Source organism: Hydractinia symbiolongicarpus, chromosome 2 (genome assembly GCF_029227915.1).
Source record: "Hydractinia symbiolongicarpus strain clone_291-10 chromosome 2, HSymV2.1, whole genome shotgun sequence".
NCBI classification, from domain to species: Eukaryota; Metazoa; Cnidaria; class Hydrozoa; order Anthoathecata; family Hydractiniidae; genus Hydractinia; species Hydractinia symbiolongicarpus.
In genome coordinates this window covers 30,308,749-30,329,186 of record NC_079876.1, presented here as the reverse complement: position 1 = coordinate 30,329,186, position 20,438 = coordinate 30,308,749, and the positions used below count along the sequence as shown (strand labels likewise).

The 20,438-nt window shown below is 32.2% G+C and overlaps 1 protein-coding gene across 1 annotated transcript; it reads left to right on the top strand.

Moving 5' to 3' along the window:
* Positions 1-431: 431 nt before the first annotated feature.
* Positions 432-19,748, top strand: LOC130630596 (uncharacterized protein C1orf112 homolog). The gene is made up of 25 exons (XM_057444152.1): positions 432-716; positions 2,146-2,222; positions 2,993-3,061; positions 3,762-3,899; positions 4,601-4,687; positions 5,244-5,316; positions 6,671-6,755; positions 7,103-7,220; positions 7,867-7,941; positions 8,303-8,370; positions 8,859-8,946; positions 9,448-9,505; positions 10,240-10,571; positions 11,624-11,706; positions 11,907-11,958; positions 13,052-13,150; positions 13,931-14,098; positions 14,591-14,734; positions 15,715-15,792; positions 16,193-16,306; positions 16,620-16,724; positions 17,356-17,433; positions 17,715-17,816; positions 18,123-18,167; positions 18,350-19,748. The coding sequence occupies exons 1-25, from the start codon at positions 689-691 to the stop codon at positions 18,506-18,508; spliced, it is 2,523 nt and encodes an 840-aa protein (XP_057300135.1). The 5' UTR covers positions 432-688; the 3' UTR covers positions 18,509-19,748.
* The last annotated feature ends 690 nt before the right edge of the window (positions 19,749-20,438 follow it).

Here is a 20,438-nt window from a genome sequence, read left to right as displayed (position 1 = left end):
AAAACAGTTTTGATAGTTGCCCTACAAAAATGCTTGTCTGGTTTACTTAAAATTAGGGTCATTTTCTCTTATTTTTATCAAGCTCAAACACAGCGCCCGAAGCAGCGCCGTAAACTATTACTGTTTTGCACTTAGTTCTTAAGCATTGTCCTGCATGTGTAAACACAAAGCTTTAAAGTAGAGAGACAGAAAAGAAACCCATTGTATTGCAAACTGCATTTATTTTTCTTGGGGGTCAGACGGCGTCTCGTCAGAACATCATGGACGTAAAAAAGTCCTTGGGACGAAGTTGCACTGGACCTTGATTCTCTGATTAGAAAGTGAAGATTCGTAGATGTAAAAGGTACTACTTGTTTGTGCCCTTGAGTACCAAGTCCGCTTCACATTACCTCAAACTAAGTGGCCCGAGGGCACTGCTTGTAATTTCGGTAACCGTCGCAATAGCGGATAGTATCATGGCGCGGAAGTTACAGTTATTATCTGGTTGCTTTCGTTTTCGTTTTGGAATTTTACCTTTTACAGTCGGAAAGTTCATCCATAGCTAGCAATGATGACAGAACTGTTTGTCATTTATATATTTTCATAAAACTAGTTGTTTCTATCACCTACATGTGGGATTTGTTTAGTCACTTTTGTGCCAGCTCTACTCCACTACACCACAAAGTGAGTAAAAAGTATTGGCTGTGTCATGGCAAACGAATGCAAACAAATGCTTAGTAAGTATATTTCGCCTGGAAACTATATGGCAAAAAAGGGAATGTACTTAAATGTCACCCTAGTTTGATTAAAAACTATTCTATAGCTAAAACGTACAGCTATAGATGGATTTAACATCATTTATTTACTTTCCAGTTGTAAGCTCTTTGGTTTTGCATTTGCGTGGCAGAAAAAGCGAGGTCTTTTCTGTGGATTTCTTCTCACATTGAGGCATTGAGGTATAGACTATTATCAAGTGTAGATTGATGCCTTCCTGATTTATTTGAATTCAATTAAAGTCCTAAGAATGCCTTCGCGTGAAGAAGTGGACTGATACCTTTAGTGGATAAATTTTGGCAAGTATTTAATTCTGCGAATGACCAAAAAGGAATATTTGGCAGGGATTTAATTTGGTGAATGATAAATTTAATCAAATTTGGCGAGGATTTAATTTGGCGAAGGACACAAAGAAATCAATTTTTATGTCTTAAAATGTGTTATAAAATATAAGAATAAACGTATATATAAGACACAAGGTTTGTTATAGGGTAAAAAATACCTGCATATATTTATAAAACTTGTTGTGAATATATAAAAAAGTTCGTTTTTTTTGGGGGGGGGAGGAACATTTTTCTTTTCCTAATTAAAAAAAGCCTTTTTTTAAAAAATAGCGGGATTTAATATGGCGAACAGTAAATTATGTTAAATTTGGTGAGTATTTAATTTGGTGAATAGGCAGTTATCAAAATTTTGGTGGGTATTTAATTTGGCGAAATTCGGTAAAGTTCTCCAAATTCGCCAAATTTAATCCTCTCCAAAATTTATCTACTTAAGGTAATAACATTGCTTTGCTTAGCGCCCCCAAATACCAAAGCCGAAAGAGTTTACCGCTAAAAATGTAAACAAAGGAATTCATCTATACCATCCGTATGACGTGAACATCTAAATTATGTGATTTCATTTTTCTCACTAACTTTCTTTATTCACTGGCAACACTGGATGGCTATGACATGATATCCTGATAATTAAATGTAGGATCTAGCTACCATATTACCAATTTTACTGGTAACCGAAATTCTGTACTTTACAGACAGACAGCCTAAACATTGCTAGGGTAGCTCACCAATGAGAACATTTCTGCAAGCTTGGGTTATGACATTTTTATCTATAGCTACCTTTGCAATCATTTATTAAATACAAAACAAACCTATGTTATTATGAAACCAGATGGGCTGGGGAATATTTTTAAGAGGAAAGTTTCATCACATGAGGCAAAAATGCTGGTGAATGAGTCGAGTATTTGTACACTTGAGCAGAAAACAAATTGGCTGCTACGTGCTAGTCATGTGATAAACCACTTAATTCCAGGGCGTGTTTATTCCAATAAAAAAAACCACTGAAAATGTATCTAAAGCCTATTTTATGATTAAATGTTATATATGCTTTTAGGTTCAATAAAGGAACAATTAGAAAAAATGAAGATAAAAGGATGTGATGAAAAAGTCATGGACAATATTTTTATACAGGTTTGGCATACATACATACTTGCTGTTCCAGTATTTATGATTTTGATAGTGAAATTATTCAATGTTACTTTTCAGGGGGTTAAATTCAAGTTAAATTATTAATAATGTGCACAAAAATGAACACTATAAAATTTAGATCCTTAAATCTTATTAGATCCAGGGGGTTTCAAACATAGGCATAGCGCACCCTCTCCCCCCCTCTCCTTAACTTTCTGTAGGGATTTCTAAATTAAATCAAACTCAGCATATTTATATATACTACGACATAAAAGAAAAAAAATGGCAGCAACAAATTTTTAATTATGTCAACAGTTTTTTTATGATATCACACTTGTTAACATAAACATAAAAGCATGCCTACCACCAATTCATTATTAAAAGGCTATCCAACTTGCTACAAATGCTTGCATTTTCATCCTGGATTGAAGCTTGACCCAAGTTGTCGCTAGAAATGTTAATTGTTGAGTTGAAGGTGAAGCTATTAATAATCAAGACCGGAGTACAGTCCAAGTCTCTTGCAGGCAAGTGAGACTAATCTCTATTGCATCATGTAAGATTAGACCTATAGCTAGAACCCATCCCCACCTTGCAAGGGTTCTACTGAACATTGTCAATGGCCAAGGTAAACCTAATTTTTACTAACTATATACAAGACAGGGGTTGTACTACTGTGACCACAATTAACATAGGAAAAAATGGCAGTTAAGTTACATTAAATATGATTAAGCAAAAAAATTGAGTTCTATTTATACACATTTTTCATTGTATAGATGGTAACCATCCAATCATCATTAATTCCAACAAGTAGCAAGTCACTTGATATTGACATCGAAATCGAGGTTGGTATTATTAGTATCAATATCATTGTATACTGTTATTACGTGTACGATTGTTAAATCAGTATATTATTGCCCTGCGTTACAAGCATCACTAATCATTTTAAAATAAAATGTTTTTGAAATGTAGAAAAGTACATCTTAAAGAAAACAAGAGAAAAGAAATATAAAGAAGACTAAATCTTTATCTGTTTTTATGAAGAAGCCACACCATCCTCTATAACTTCTGATAGTCTTACTGCAATCAAGCTTAGCAAAAAAGATAAATTAATAATTGGCAATTCTCTCAACCATCAACCTTCTTTTTTACTGTTTCTGTCATTACACTGAATTTGCAGAATTTGGTGTTCTGTTTAAGGCTTTTGATATTATTATTATTTTTAAATGAAAAAATGCTAGACATATAAGGCTATCCTACGTTCTGATTATATCTATTGTAACTACATAATATTTTATACAGGGTGAGCACACTTAAAATTTATAAATAACCTAAAAATTCCCTCTTAAAGTCTCCTAATACTGTTTTTCAGCATCCATTGTTTTTTAAGTAGGAACTTTTTGTTATTATATGTTTTATGTGGCAACAAATTGAGCATAAATTTACCTTGCAACAGGACTAATGAGCTATTTGATGAACAATTTTTCCCTTATGTCCATAAAAATCTTGTCCAGATTTTCTTATTGCTTTTATTTTGCTTTTAAGTTAAGAACATCATTAATGCAAAGTATATCCGACAGTTTGCAAATCCTCAAAATATCATTACAGAAGAGTTGGAACGATTTGGATTCATGTCTTGATTGTGTATTGAATGCGATTTTACACTGCTTCACATTCTGTAGGGTAAGGTATATTATACTATTTCTGTTTGTTTTTCTATCACCTAAAATATTAGTGAAAGTCAGATTTGATAAACTATGTAGTGAAAAGATGTGAGGGGGAGGGTGTATTTTTTATGAAATTGTTTCTTTTGTTATTTTTGTTTCTAAAACAATAATATATTTTTGGGATAGTTTATGTGTTTATTATAAGAGCAGATGTTCTATGGTTAAAAAAGTGAAACAAGACTTTATTATTGAACATGAGATGCAGGGATTATTTTGATTAGGTCAGGAAATATAAGAAAGTAACAATTTACCTTAGACTGTTCCATTTGTTTTGCATGTAGGATTTTTTTTAATTTAAAGTCATGTTCCGGGCGTTTAAAATTCCTGCGTATTACTGATTGCTGGCTCTATTAAAACTTAAGAAACATTATGTATTTTTAACCATGTTGTGATATTTAAACTGGAACAAAAAGTAAATAATCTTAAGAGGCTTTTTTTCCATTTTATTCATCTTTAAAAGGGTGTGCTAGCACTAGGTTCAGTACTTTGTTTCGAAAAGTGAGTTTACAGGTGTGAAGAGTATTGTTATAATTTTGTTTAATATAAATTTCTTATGTGCTGTGTTACTGCAACATTTCCTTTGTTTTTAAGAAACAACATTCAAGGTAAGAAGATTGTTACAAAAAAGTGTGTATATGACATTCCTCTTGATTTTAGTCTTCCAGTGAATCCATTTCAACTGAATATAGCCACCATGCTAATGAGTTATCGAATTTGTTTAAATTGACTTATCAATGCATGAAGGTAGGAATAAAAACATGCTTTAAATATGTCATTAGATTTTTAGCACAATGTTTAGCATTAAGCAGTTGTGTGCTACAAAAAACTTTTTAATGTTATGTAGTTTCACAGGTTGTCAAATTGTTTATTCATCAATTTTTTAATATTAACATGTGATTACCTAAAAATCATAAAATTGCACATATAAACGTCTGTATAAAGTCAAATTTCATGTTATTAACCTATTTTTTTTTAATGTAGAAACTTTTTGTACATTTATAAGATATTGCTGACCCTAAAATTGTACAATAAAAACACAAATGAACAATAAACGCAAATAAGGAAGCAGTAAAAGTTTTGAAATGGAACATTTTAATCATGGTTGAAACTTCTTAAAACTGCTTTTGTTTGTTAATTTCTAAGTTAATCAAAAAACACTTGATGTACACAAAATTCTTTTTTTATTTGTTATTATTTTCCTTCAATCTGTTTTATTGAATCACTGTTGGTCGAAAACATGCATCACACTCAATTCAGTGTTAAAGTGAATATATATTGATTTCACTTTTTTTTCTTTTAGAGTGGTATAGAACTGTTGGAAAGTCATCCAATTAATTGTGATAATAAAGATGGAATGAAAATGTTGGCTCAAAGTAAGTACAATTATTGTTTCTATTTTTGAAATAAAATCATGCTGTAAAAGCAGAAACTATTTTAAAACCATGTCTTCCCTGTCTCCACCATCTTTTATTAGGCGTACAGTACTGCATTGCATCGCATTTTGTACATTTATGCAGTTAGTTGTGTTATAGAATCATCTTGAGTGGAACGTCAACCTTATTAACATCAGTGTCTTTATTTAAATTTTTAAATTCCTTTTGTTAAATCTATATTATAATACCCATATACATCTGTCTGTCTGTCTGTCACGCAAAATGGTAGCTTAGCTGCACAAGTACCAAGATGCACGTGATGTGGTATAAAAAGGACGGGCGGACCCATGGATTTTCCACGTTATATTTGTAGGAAACTGTTGATCACATTATATTGCTGGAACATTTTTTTAAATCATCTAGTATCTTTAAATTTTTAAATAATTTACATTGCCAAAACTAAAAGTTGTTACATATTGACAACATATTGGCAACAAAATTTTTGAATAATTTCAAGAAGTTATTAAGTGTAGTTTGTTTCTGTTTGACACTTGTAAGGAACATGATTCAGACAATTAAGTACATCTTCTTGTATCTGCATAATATTTACAACCAGTTTACAAAAAATGTCAAGGCTTATTTACTAGTAACCTTTTACAGACCTGCAATTTATGACTATTTTTTTTCTTAGTGGGGCATTTACATATCATAAGTAGGAAAATTTCGTTGTATTTCACCTGTTGCAATTTTAATCGTTTTAAAAAGTAGCTAAAAGCTACTTTAAAGCCTGACCAAGTAAAAATATGTTTTTCATGTTTTATTGCATAAAAAGAGATAGGACTTGTCAGCATCATAAAAAATTACTATTATCACAAAATATACCAAATGTTGAATTCATGCACTAAATTACACGATTCGAAAACATTTTTTGACAAACAGTTTAGAATTTTAATGTGTATGGTATCTGAATAGATGTAATAGATGTAATTATGCAAACAACATCTAATAATATTTCAGATCTTATTTTTAAAACTGAGATTCTTGTGAACACTAAAGTTAATTCTCAAAGGTTTTTACTAAGTAGGTAACAGGAAGTTTTTAACTTTTGGGGGGATTTTATTCTAACAGCGACACTTCCTCTCCTTTAACTGTGACTGTGTTACATTACTGCAAGAGATCCATATAGCATTGCTCTAACTCTGACTCATAAGTCAGCTCGCAGTCAGTAGATGGCTCAAAATTACTACAAGCCTAATGTGTAATAACTACATATAGTCTGGTGCTGCTTAGAAATTGTAATAAATGTGAGCTTTAGCTTTTTGTTACACTTTTTTTCTATTCAATTTGGTTTTAGCACTTACCACATTAATAAATTGTTCAACAGAATTGTTATCTATTGATATTATGGCTGCAGTGGCAATTTGGAAATATTTGAAAAGGTATTTCACCTTATTTTTAAATTCCGATTTTTTTAATATTTATTAATTATGCTTTTATTGTACGTAACAGATAGAGATAGTAATATTACCCTGTTGCTCTGGCCATCATTTAGTTGTACCTGCGCTTTTAACTGGAATAGAGTAAAATTATGTTTAGTAATTGTTTCAGAATGAATGAGAAACCCTTTCCCTTTTAAGCCCTCTAATCTATGTGGGTTTATATTATATATAAGCAGATTTTTTAGATAATGTTCACTATACTTTGTATACTACTATACCACTTAGTATGAATATTATATGGTGTTAAACTATAGTTTACACCAGTTAAAAACAAATATTTGTTTTAGAGTATGTTCACAGAACACTGCGATGATATTATCCAACATTGATATGTTTGCTCCATTATTTGATATTATCAGTATAACTAAAGCAACACTCTCACAATGTCTGGATGCATTGCCAAAAGTCAGTGTTTTGAAATTTTTTTATTTTATTTCGGATATGTTTTTTCTTTTTAAAAATGTATAACATGGTAATGATCTTGACAATCAATTTTGATAACAGAAGTGCAAAAAGGTTGTTGTTAGTCATTAACTATTTCTTATAGAGGTCTGCAAACGGTCAAACTTTCTCTGAGTAGAAGATTTGTCTTATACTTGCGGAAAGAAGTTGATGGATGTAATTACAACATTTAACATGCCACACATGCAGCCATAATTTTTTTGCAAAAAATTCAAAATAAAGGCCAGCTTTACTGAGTGTTGTGTAACAGATATAATCTTCAAGACTGATACAGAAGTGAAATAAACATTTTAAATAAATTTCTATGGGGCATTGTGATGTATTGATATGTGAAAAGGAATTAACTAGACTGATCAGTTGTGTTTCATTATAGAAAATCATACACAATAAAAATATTTGCTTTTCAGTTATTAGGATTTTTTAGGAACTTCAAATAAAAAGATGAAAAGACTAATCGGTTACGTTATGAATGTAAAGTTTCTGCCTCTAATTGATGATGCATGGAATGTACGCAGAATCTGTAATCCATATGTCTACATATAATTTTCTAAATCAAACAGTCATTTTTTCTTTTCGGTTTATTCTTCAGATAGAAAATTCATCGTTTACCAAGTTCCAGAAAGTTATTCGATTCTTTTTGGGAGTTACAATACAGCTAATCAAGGTAGTATAATTAGATGCGTAATTTTAATCAGTAATAGTTGAATTATTTCTGAAATTTAAAAGCCTATAACTAGGTTATGCAATCAATTAGTTTCAATAATGGTCGAATTTACCAGTGTGTTCTCTTCCCTTGTTTCTGATTGTGGTTTTCTATTTTGTGTGTAATCATGTGCATCGCTGGTTTCCTAATGCACACTAGTCATATATAAGATCTCAATGGTGTGCGTAAAATGGACCAGTCTCTTTCAAAGCATAATGCACCCATTGGAACATTGGTAGATCATAAACAGAGTGGACAAACTGGTCTATCTGTAGGTTATTGCATTGTTGCCCTACCTAATAATTCTGATCTGACTTTTTAGGATTTTAAAAGTGTGATGCTGCTGGAGTCAACTAGGACTCTGTTTGAACTTATTTCAGATATGCACAGGTTACTGGTGATTTTTATTTTCTTATGCATTGTGAAATCACACATTGGTGATTAATTGCGTATTATTTAAGTTTAGCTGAAAAATAAGAAAAAAGAATATTTAGGCCGAGTTTCCACTTAGCGATTGAAATTTTAAATTATAATTTGCGAAAGCAACTTGTAGAAACCTCTGTTTTCCAGTTTTAACTTGTTACTTTGATGTGATGCACGTTTCCATCTGTGAAATTTTTCAAACTAAAGGCAACTAATCTAATGTATTATTGCTTTTATCAAGTTGTGCATGTATTTTTCATCATTGTTACAAATTACGCTTGGTTTTGATAGATTGTACTGAATGCTTTTTTTGGTTTTAACCATATATCAGCTCCTATGAAGTATTTGTTTATTGTTGGAGGGCGTATTTGGGAATAGATCAGGAATAAGTGTCTGCAACAACTTTGTGACAACTTTTTATTTTTTATTTATTATTTGTATATTTGAACTTACAGGCTTACACTGGTTGAAAATAAAAAATATTTTAATGAATTGGGTTGTGGTAAAGAGTATATGAACTTAGGAAAAAATATCCTGACTTATGTAAGTTGACTTTTTGTGAACATATAGTTTCATGTTTCTGATATTGTTATGCTTGTGTTAATTTCAGTTCCTTTTTTGAAAAATTCTGATATTAGTTAAAGAGTCACGTATGATGGATGATACGAACAATATTTTTTATGGAATGGATAATTTCTAGTAACAACGAAAGGAGGTGTTTGTTGCTTCTTAAAGGAGTGAAAAACGTGGGTCTGCCAAAATAATAAAGTGAAGCGAAGTAAACTTATTATATGCATTATCCTCCAAACCTTAAAACTATTTACAATTAGAAATGGAAATCACAAATTTCCAAAGATGTGTCACAAATAAAAACCTTGCCTACAACTCAATTTTAGTAGCTCGCTTGCAGCAACTAGTACCTCTTTTTTGAGCTGTTAACATATTTTTTTCCTTGCTACATTGACATTGAGGTTCATGCTTCACTGACACTATTTTATTATATTATATTATATTTATTTACACTATCATCTTTCTTTCTTTTAGTTGGAGACACTGCTATCGGAATTTCTTCAACTACCACATTGCTTGATGTGTCTTAATGGTAACTTGTTCTTGATACTTTTTCTAAGAATAAATAAAACTTATAATATATATAATTAAAATTTTTAAAGTGATTGTACAGCAGCTCTTATTTTTGTTGTAATTGTGTAACTGTATTCGTAAAAGGTTTTCGTATCTCCTTATTATGACTGTCAATTTTTTTCCTTGAAAAGGCGTTGTTACGTGGTCTACATTAGTTATTCTCAAATGCTTGAATAATGCATCATATTTCAGTTTCTCGTATTTTTGTAACTAAGAAGTCACACTGAAATGAATATCCAGAGCTAGGAAGAAACCGTTCATAGCTACAATATTACTTCTAATAAGTGTCATTTTAACTTTCAGTTCATCTCCTCTTTGAATGAAATATAAAAACAAACAAAAAATGAATTTACTGATGGAGGAATATTTCTTAGGTTTAAGAATGCACAGTTTAATTATTTTCTTATTCTGTTTTCCTCCCCTTTGTGAGTTGAGACCGTTTCTCTAGATTCTCTATGTTTGTTTCATTAAAAAATATTGTGGTAGTTCTAAACTGTAGGTTTAAAATGATAGTAGAAATAAAAGAATAAATTATGCTGTTTTACGCTTTATCTAGCATCTAAATCAAATGTAAATGATGATGATTTTTTGTTAGTCTCAATATAATTCCAAACAATTAATTTCTAAGTTCTATAATAATTTTCCTCTCAAATACATAATTTTTATCAATTTATCACACTTATTTTACCCTAGACATGGACGATTTCACTTGTGATGTTGAAAAGAAAAACCATCTGTTATTACTACTATCTATTCTGGATAAACTTTCTGACGCTGATGAAGTAGTCAAAAAGAAATGGATGGAATGCGACCCCATGCAGCACAAAAGTGATACTTTTGAGCATGATTCAATTCTTGACCTTATCTTTGACCAATCGCAGAGTTGTGCTGAGTCACTTTTCTTATGCAGGAAACCAGATATTTTGTTGAATGGAAAACCCATGGAGTTGTCGCTGTATGAATACATGCTGGGAAAAATATGTGTCTTCTGTTCTGTTTTGCCAGCCACCTGTTTTGGATCCTTGGTGAGGAATTTCAATTTAGACATTTTTTTGTAATTATTTTTAATGCATATTTTGTGCTTATTTACTTCTTATCAACCTTACTTGAAAGATATTGTTAAAAACTTCCTTGTATTTTGCAATTTCGTCCACTGACGTTGCAAAGTTTCCAAACAAATAAAATATGGGAAATTTGCGTTTACTATGGTACAAGTTTCCTATTTTCCATAATAAAACATGTTGCAATCAATATTAAAACAATGATAAACTAGCTCGCAAAACACAGACGTTGACAGTCATAATCACCTTTGAGAAAACAAAGATGGCGTTTAATGTTTACAATTCGTGCTACTACGCTTCCGTAACATTGAAACTGTTCATAAATGTCACGCTGTTACTTACGACTGCAAGTCTCGCAGGTATGGAATCTGGCTTATTGGTAACTTCCTTGCTTGGGAGGTTGATGTTCCATAGATCAAAACCGATGACGTTTTTCCCGTATTTTTATACGGACTTTTCTATGCATGCAGTTGGCCAGACTCTTTACTATTCGCAGTTAGACGAACAATTCCTTACGTATCGAAAAGAGTTAAGTGTAGTTCAGTTGGGTTTGATCACAGGGCTAGACTATTAGCTTCCTCAGACTAGCGTGTGCTAATCTTAAACCTCACTTTGTTTCCTCTTACGGCCCAAGCTGTAGAAAACCAATACAAACGTGGCTTTTAGTGCCAAAACGTTGTAAATTTAGTGATATGATTTAAAAATAAACACTTTTAACTACTGCCGCAGTGGCTACTTTTCACTTAAATGCTTACAAAAAAAATTGACCCAGGTCATATTCGAACCTACGTCGAACACGGGATCTCCTTATCAATATCTAGTCCCTACGAGCTAGATAAAAAAAAAAGATCATTTTGAACATTTGATTTGAAAATGAGAATTTTTTAGCATCAATTTAGTAATATAACCTTGAAGCCGTTTTGTTGTTATCATGTTGTTGTCGTTGTTGCTAATTCCAAAAGTTGTTTCATCGAGTTGGATAGCTCAAACGATAATATTAAAAATTGATTTCATAGGAAGCATGTTTGATGGACAGTCTGTTGAGAGACTCAAAATATTGTCGAATGTTAGCAATGGATGTATGGTGTTTTGTTTCACGGTAGGTAGCAAATGTAAAAGTTTCATTTTGTTTTTACTTTTGACAGTAAAAATATTGCTACTGTTTAAATTCACTTACTAAGGCCTGAATTGTTGATCATCCTATCCATCAGATTGACATTGTAGGGTTAAAACAAGTGCCAGTAAACAAAACGCAACGTTGCCTGATTTTGGTTTAATGATACTATGTTCTTCTTTCAGTTGGGGTTCATCAGAGTTGTGCTGGAGTCATCTGAAGTTACTATCCAACTTGGTATGTGTATTATTGTTATTATTACTCCATATATTTATGAAGGATATAGACACTTTAGTTTTGGAAACATTGTTATCAATGTGGGTCCTGTGTATCAAATGTATGCATTTTAAGTATGCATCTGTATTACCTACTCAGCTCCTCTCACATGGCATGGGTTGACCCGTAGCTGTTGACACTTGCTAAACATGCCCGCATGTTGACCTAATCACGGACCTTGGGAATGCTAAGCGAACTCCATAACCACAATGCCAGGCGCTACAAATACTTATCCTTTTAACCTTTAAGAGATGTGTTATTAAATATAAAATGAAATGAAAAGCACTTAAGGTATAATAGTATCAGAATTATGAGTTCTAATTTTTCAGGGCGGCCAAAACTTTCAAAAACTCCGAAATAACCTAAAATTTGGACCCAAATTAATGATTCTTCCTAAAATGTCCTAAAATTGTGTATGGTGACATGTTACTGCGATCAAAAATTAAGCATATGTTTGTCTCGCAATGATGCTGTAAATATATTTACATACTTACTGCAATTCGAGGTAAAAACAGCTTCTCTGACACAAGGTAAGGCTTAATTTCGAATATCGTTCTAAAATTCATTTCCTCTTAAAATAATGAATGATTTTTGTTATACATTCTAAGTTCAAAAACTTGAATGCTCCTTAAATCTCTCACAATTACGCAGTTTTAAATCTGTGGCCACCATGCAAGTTTAAATTTGTACAAAAAAACAGTTTTCGGTTGTTCCAATTTGCGATGGAAACAATGATTCACGTTGCTGGCCCCCATATACAGTTGTTCTATGTTTCAATTTGTGTTGATAACTTCCCAGTTCTTGTTTAGTACAAACTGTAGCCAAAAGTGAGATTTGCTTGTTTTTTGTGTGTGTGTGTCTTTTTCTTTGCAAGCAATAAATTCAGTATTTTATTGATAAATAAGGTCATAAATTTCCTATAATTTAAGTAAAAATGAATTTGGACGCCTTGTTTGTAACTGTACAATTTTTGATTTTGTTTATTCACTGACAAAACCTGTAAACTTCAAAAGTTGATCTATCAACAACACGTTCATTTTTATTATTCTTCCAGCTTATCGATTTAAACAAACCTTCAGTTGAACGATTGGTGATATGTAGTGTTTCTCAACTCTTTAAAAGATTGTTTTGGTTTTTAGAAGAAGAATACCATGTAAGTTATTTTTTTATGTTGTGTTATAACATGATAACACATGACTTTGATATTATAAGGAGAACATATTGTTGCTTTCTGGTGGCCAGTTTTCCAGAACTACCTGAAGGGAAAATTTTTGCAGAATTGTTTTTTTGGGCTTTGTCTTGTTCACAGCTTTTTGTTGGAGCAATATTTGATGTGTCAAGGTAGGCAGGAGATTTTTTTTACTGAACTTTTTCTTGGTTATTTTTTTGTTCTTTTACTAAGTGATCAGTATCGGGAAACTCTTTTCTTTTGTTTCTTTGATATTTTAAACGAATGCTTCGCCCTAACAAACATAAATTATTCCCAAATTGTTTGAGAGTTGAGAGTGTAGAGTATGGTCGCATTAAAATTTATATTTTTTCAGCTTAACGCTTATAAGCATTTTCAACTCAGCTGGAGAATTTTTTAAGTATGCGCTAACCATATTGCTCAGCAATCCGTGACCTAAAAGGGACACAAGGTTTTCCTTTTGTGCTAAAAATCCTAAAATTCGATTTCATTTTGCCAATTTTTGTTTTTAATAAAAAATTGATGGGGCTATTCCATCTATTTCCATAAAGACGTTTTTATTTTCTTATAACGTAAGCATCCTCTAGGTCTGATAGTGTTTGCGCATAAACATGTCCCAGCCTGATTTCGAATTTTCACTTCTTATAAAAAAAATGCATCAGAATAGGACTTATATTACGAACAAAATGAACCGTCGATATGAGGCCATACAAGCACTTGTTATTGTGACATATCTACGTTTAGATGAAATTCCTCGACGAATTTCCAGTTTGTGAAGAAACGATACATGTTTGGGGTTTGATACCTTTATGTCAGCTACAAACAAGTAAGGGAGTCGAACTATGTTCGGAGATTATTCAGACGGTCACTTCAATGTTGAGAGAAACGAATGAAGAATCTGATAGGTTGATCGTGAGTACTATAATTGTTAGATATTATTAAGGCGCGGCTTACACAAGGCGGTGAGATGTGGAAAGGTCACTAAACTTTTGGAACATGTACTTTACTGTATCACTATTTTCACGGTGAAATAAAAAAAAATATTGGCTTTTTCCTTTTGTTAAATTAATGTTAATTCCATGCTAACGCAAGTAAAAAAAGAGCTCTTATTTCTTTAGTGTAAACCTAGCTTATTGAGTTTCGTCACGTGTTAATTTTTTGCTTCTGTGTTTTCAATGAATTTTCTGTCTTTTATGGGCCATATTTCATGTTTATTTCATGTTAAAAGCTTGTCTAAAGCGTAAAACCAAACGTAAAAGAAGAAAAATAAAAACACGAGGAATTTAAGTGAAGAATAATTACAAAGATTATCTTATTTTCGAACAATGTCACACTGCATCTCCTGCTGACATAGCAGTCTTTTCTCCGTAATCCACTATCATAGAGTATCTGTTTGATATCTAGGTGAATGGACTATCCACGGTTTGCAGTGTGATACAAAATCAAGAAATATACAACAATATCGACCAATCAGTGAAAGAAGCGTTAAACAAAGAAACGATTGATTTTTGGTTGTGTTTCAGTAAAGTGGATTGCGACGTCGAAATGGTATGTAGTTTATTTTATTGTTACGTGTTTCATAAGAAATATGTTGTAGCACAATACATGTTAAACTTACTTTACCAACGATTTACTCTCCAAGTAAATATTGTCATTTTTCTTTTACAACTCTCGTTTGTGCAAGAATGTTTCCTAAAGCTTGTAGCTACATCCTGAACAGTGTATAACCATAACAGCCAGTCATCTAGACGACCTGAAGGATGTATCAGTAGCTCAGCCTGTAGAGTGCTTTGACTCGTGTCTAACAGGTCATGACTTCAATTCACACATAAGATCGCTGTCAATTAATCAGAACTTTAAAGGCTTTTGAAGCTCAAATGGGAGCTTTAAAAACTCTAGAACCGCTTTCGTGTTTCTGATTGAAATAGTTGACAGTGTTAAGGTCAATCTATATTCTCAAATGTCAACAATACGATGCACTGTCACAGTTTTAATTCTTTACAACTTCTTCCTGTTTTTGAGTTCGTTGGATAGAGATTGATTCATATTTTATGACTCGTGATTTAAATGTATCACCTTGAGAGGATTATTTTTCGCGAATATTAATTTTCGCGATATATTTTTCTTCCTATATACTTGGGTAAAACCATAAAATTGGCTATTCATGGACCCGTATAAATCGACATACGCCAGGGAAGTCAGTAATTCTGAAAAACATTTTTAAAAATATTTGCTTAACATATCCCGATTTCCATGATTCATTTTTATAAATACTCGTCTATCGCCAGTGTGTGTGTTGTAATAATGTAATAGTTATTCCAAAAAAATAATACTTAAATGACTTGAGAACAGTTTAAATCATTCCCTAGGCAAATTGAGACCATAAATCCTGTTTTCTCTTTGAAAATATGAAAATATTAAAAATACTGTTTTGCATTTTCTAGTTGGTTATATATTATTTCAGGTAGCTGAAGTCCCGTCAATCTTTAGTCCCTTTTAATAGTATTAGTACATTTTAATTCATTCAGAGTGAAAATCTAATGGTAAGAATGTTGGAAATGACTTCTCATCTGGTCACTAATTTTGACAGTCAATCAATCAGTGAGGTAAGTAAAAGTTTGATGACAAACTAGAAGAAGCATTGAGGTACAGTTGTCACGTGATTTCAGTTGGACACAGATATTAACTTTAAATACATTGTATAATTTGTATAACCTGGAGGATCTTGTCTTCTGTATAGGAACCATTGTTAATCTTCTGCAACTACTGTATTGTTAATGTCATTTTTATTCAGTTTAATTCCTGTTTTACACCACGGTATAAAATATTCGTAACTAATAAAATTAAAAGAAGTGCTTGAGACAAAAAAAAACGAAAAAAACAAACATAACAATACTTATCTACTAATCTGTCGTATTGTTGGAGATCCACCATGTTGTTCACCAGATCTTTCATTTTTGCAGTTTAACTAACGAAGTAATTAAAAACAATTTTTATTATTTTCAGTTATTATCGGTACTGGAGAATGTTGTGACGTGTGCAGAGAGCGCAACTTTTCAATTGGAGACTTCCCATTTTTTATCACAGTTGAAATATCTACAATTTGCTGAAGATATGGAGGTGTGTTAATTTCTTGAACGCAAAGAGTTGGTATTTTACCGAACCGATTGTCTGATTTTTAAAAATAAATAACTTTTTAGTTTTGCATTGCTGGAAAGGAAATGTTCTTAAAATAACTATTTATGAACTATATCTATTGTTTTACGATGTGACATCACCTGAAACTCTATTTTTGTAATTCTTTGGTCGATAACCCAAGCTATCCTTCGATTTCCGCAATATTTTATCAAAGTTGACTCATATGTTTTGTGTCACCTTTAAAACAACCTAATTACAAGACTTTTTTATTTTTATTTTTTATATATAATTTCAGGAACAATGTTTAACCTCGATAGCCAATATTTTTCAACATCTGTTAAATTCCAATGATTGGTTGGTTGAAGACAGTGCAATGACGTCACTCAGAGAATATGCCGAGGTATTCTCTAATAATTAAGTTTCATTTAGTAAAACCTTTTAAAAATCATGTATGGAATTGTCAAGTGAACAAAGAAAGGATTTCAACTACAATAATAATGCAGATTATACTATATATCTGTTCCTTTGGAAATTTCTTTTCCCGAATTTCATGTTTTTTGAACTTCTGATTTATAATATTTTTTCTTATCTCTGGATTTAGTAGCTAAATTAGCATACACATAAGGTCTAAAACTCAGCTTCGAGCATTCCTGTTTTGGCGGTATTATTGTCACGGTGAAATGCTTCTTAATGTTCAACATCTTTTATAAGCCTCGGTTTAAAACAAAAATCAAATATTGCAAAAAAGCCGTTGTAGCAGGTTTTTATTTTGGTGAGGATTATTTCGTGCATGATTGATTTATTTATTGATTTATGATTGATGATCTTGTTGTTGTGTGGCACGCCAACACTTTATAAAAAAATGCATTCTTTGTATCTTTCAATGAGACAGAGTTTGTAACTAATCCTTCTCAAGTGTTTTTACTTTTCGTGCCAGGTAACAATTTATTCTTTGTATCCTCGAATGCGACACAGTTTTTAACCAATCCTTTTGAATGCTAGTCAAAAATCGTTTTTACTTTTCGTGCCAGGTAACAATATATTCTGCATCATTGGCAACCTTTCTACCTGCTAACAAGAAAAAAGAATTTGCAAGATTTCTTAAAAAGGTTGGTCGGATCGAGATTTCTCCATTGTTTAGCCAAATTTACATTGTTCCTTACAGACATGTAATTACTACGACTACTTTAGAAATAATTTTTCTTGCGAAATGAAACAATTAGACAAGATCAGTAAAGAGCCACTCACAATTGACTTTTTTCTTTTAACGGACAGCCAATGCAAATCATGTTTTGATACATTGAACGAAACAGAATTTGGGCGAATTATTTAAAAAGTTACGTCTTTCCAGTCCTTGCGTATAATTCACAATCGTGTTTTTTTGTCGTAGCTTCCTCACGAAACAGATTTAAATGATGAAAAACTGTCGAAACAAGTATTTTACGAAGTTACAATTCAAAAGAATGTTGTCGAAACGGAAGAGGAGGAATCGGTAAATCTTTCATTACTAGAGAATGGAGACATATTTTTTATCATGCTCGTAATATTTAATGACCATATTCGCCCTTAGAAACAATTTTCGCTACCTTATTCGTACTTATTTTCCCGTGTATTAAATTTCGCGTAGCCGGACGAAATTTTTTTTGCGCAGATTAATTTTCGCGCAATAATTAAAAAGTAATTAATTTTCGCGCACGCCACTTTTAAACTTAAATTTTGTACTAACAAATTTTTTCGTATGCGCATAAGTTAGTACGAATAAGGTATTGTAGTATATGAATTTTATATCTTATCGTAGTGTGAAGCGAAACGAAGAAAGATAGACGATGAGGTAGACGAGGCAGTGAGTTGTTTTGTTTGTCTTCGCTGGATAGAATTCTTGCCTGTTGTTCGTAATGCGTTGGCAACTGAGAAAAATCTGCACTTCCATTGGATTTAACACCAACTACAAATTTCTTTATTGTTTCAACTACATTCCTTTTACCGACTTTTAATGTGTGTTCACGGTGTATTACGTTTCTTTAGACTGATGTCGAAGTGTTGCTCTCAAAAGTTGAGGAAGCAGTCAGTAAACTATCCAAGCTACCAAAAAACTCCCGGCTGCTTGCAACGTGTAAACACAGACTACAGAAAATTGTTAAATGTTTGCAAGAACTAATCCGTGGTGAAGACACGCTGCTGTGAATGTTAGATATGTTTTAATGGGAATGAAATCTTTTGCGGATTTAGACCAAATCCGGAAAATTAAGTTCTTGAAATTTGTAAAAATCGGCAGCGGAATTTCTAACGCAAAATATTTCCATTTCTTGTACCCGCATTAATTGCTACCGAAAAAAGTTTTATTTTTTCAGGTTTCGGTGTCCTATAGGACTTAAACAAGTGAGTTTTCGTTGTTCAATTAAAATTAACCTTTTTTTCAAAAATTATTAAAGTGTAATTATAAGGATTTCCTATAAAAATACAGCTTCAAAAAAAACTGAGCAATTTTAAGGTGAACGAAATATTTAACTTTTTATCCTAAGAATTAAAAGATAGAAAAAGCATTTCTAGATGTAGAATAAGTTTAAAATGGCCGTTCTTTTCTGATATGATACTCGCGTCCCTGTGGTGGGAGATGAAGCGAAACGGAACTTTAAATGCACGTCTTTACGGCTATCCAAAAGTATGTCCACTTTGCTTTTTCTTGTTGGAGTGACGTCATTTTAACGGCACTTATTATTCTGTTCTTAAAAAAGCTTAAAAAAAATAATTCTTCTTTACCTTTTTATTCACCTGCAAAATTATTATGATAAATATTGATACAGTCAGAGATGGAAAATCCTAACTATAGGTAGTCATGTGGTTTTGAACTACTTTTCGAGCTGCTCAGCATTGTACTTCAGCAACTATAAAAATTTCAAAGAGGATCTCTATTAAAAAGGAGTAATATCTTAACTAATGCTGGTCTTACTAAATCATACATACGCGAGTGTTAAGAACTTAACAATTATTGACAAAATAAACACCATTACGTGTAACGCTAAACCTTTTTAAGGAACGTGTATTCCATTTTTTATTATTGTTATTAAATTTGGTTAGTGTAAATACAGTTTTATGCTATTTTCAAACTAGAACGATAGAAAAGATGTCCTCCCGGTTGTTCAGACGTTGTATATATTTATGATACAGATTGTTATACCCGTTCAAGTTTTATTTTTTATTTTTCGAAATACACATCTTCGCTTGAAGATGGAAACGTTTACGCGGGTGTCAATATATGCGTGCGAAAAAACATCACGTTAATAGCGAGGCTTATACCCGGCTCGGATTCTAACCAGTATTTTACGCTACTTTTACCAAAGATTGTAAAATTGATTATACTTTTTCATGTAGTATAAGAGGTTTATGATTCCTATAATATATAATATATCTATATTATGATACCCGTATACGTCTGTCAGTCCGTCTGTCTGTCACGCAAAATGGTAGCTTAGCTGCGCAGGTAGCGAGACGCGCGCAATGCGGTATAAAAAGGACGGGCAAACCCGTGGATTTTTCCACGGGCTAACTACTAGTGTTTATTAAAAGCAAATGTATGTTGTCCAAACAAATCGGCTGCCCCATCGCGATATATCACACAACCTGGCAAGGTCGAAAAAATTCTTATTGACTGGTAGCCTTATAGCAGAGAGATACCAACGCCGACCATAAATATCATGACTACTACATTTTCGAACATTTCAAATTTTCATTCACGGTTGATGAACATTTTTTTTGAATAAGGAGATTTCCCTGATTCAATCACGATTACTCCCACAATTTTGAGATCTCTTGGTTCTCATCCTCCACAATACACCAATCCCAATATCGATCTGGATGGCAAGCTAAACAGATTAGCTCACCATGTATTATAGTCTTAAATTTCCGCTTATGATTTATCTTAGGGTAGCTTTGAAATAGCTCTTAAGATAGGTTGTCATTCCGCTTTACACATCGATAAATTAAAGTCATTGGTGTACATGTCAAACATTCTTCTTCGTATAGCCGGCTGAACCTATGATCAATCCTCATCCTCCTCTTCAACCCCTCCGCGCGTTGCTCATCGAAATAGATCGCCGTGTTTGCTATTTTTACG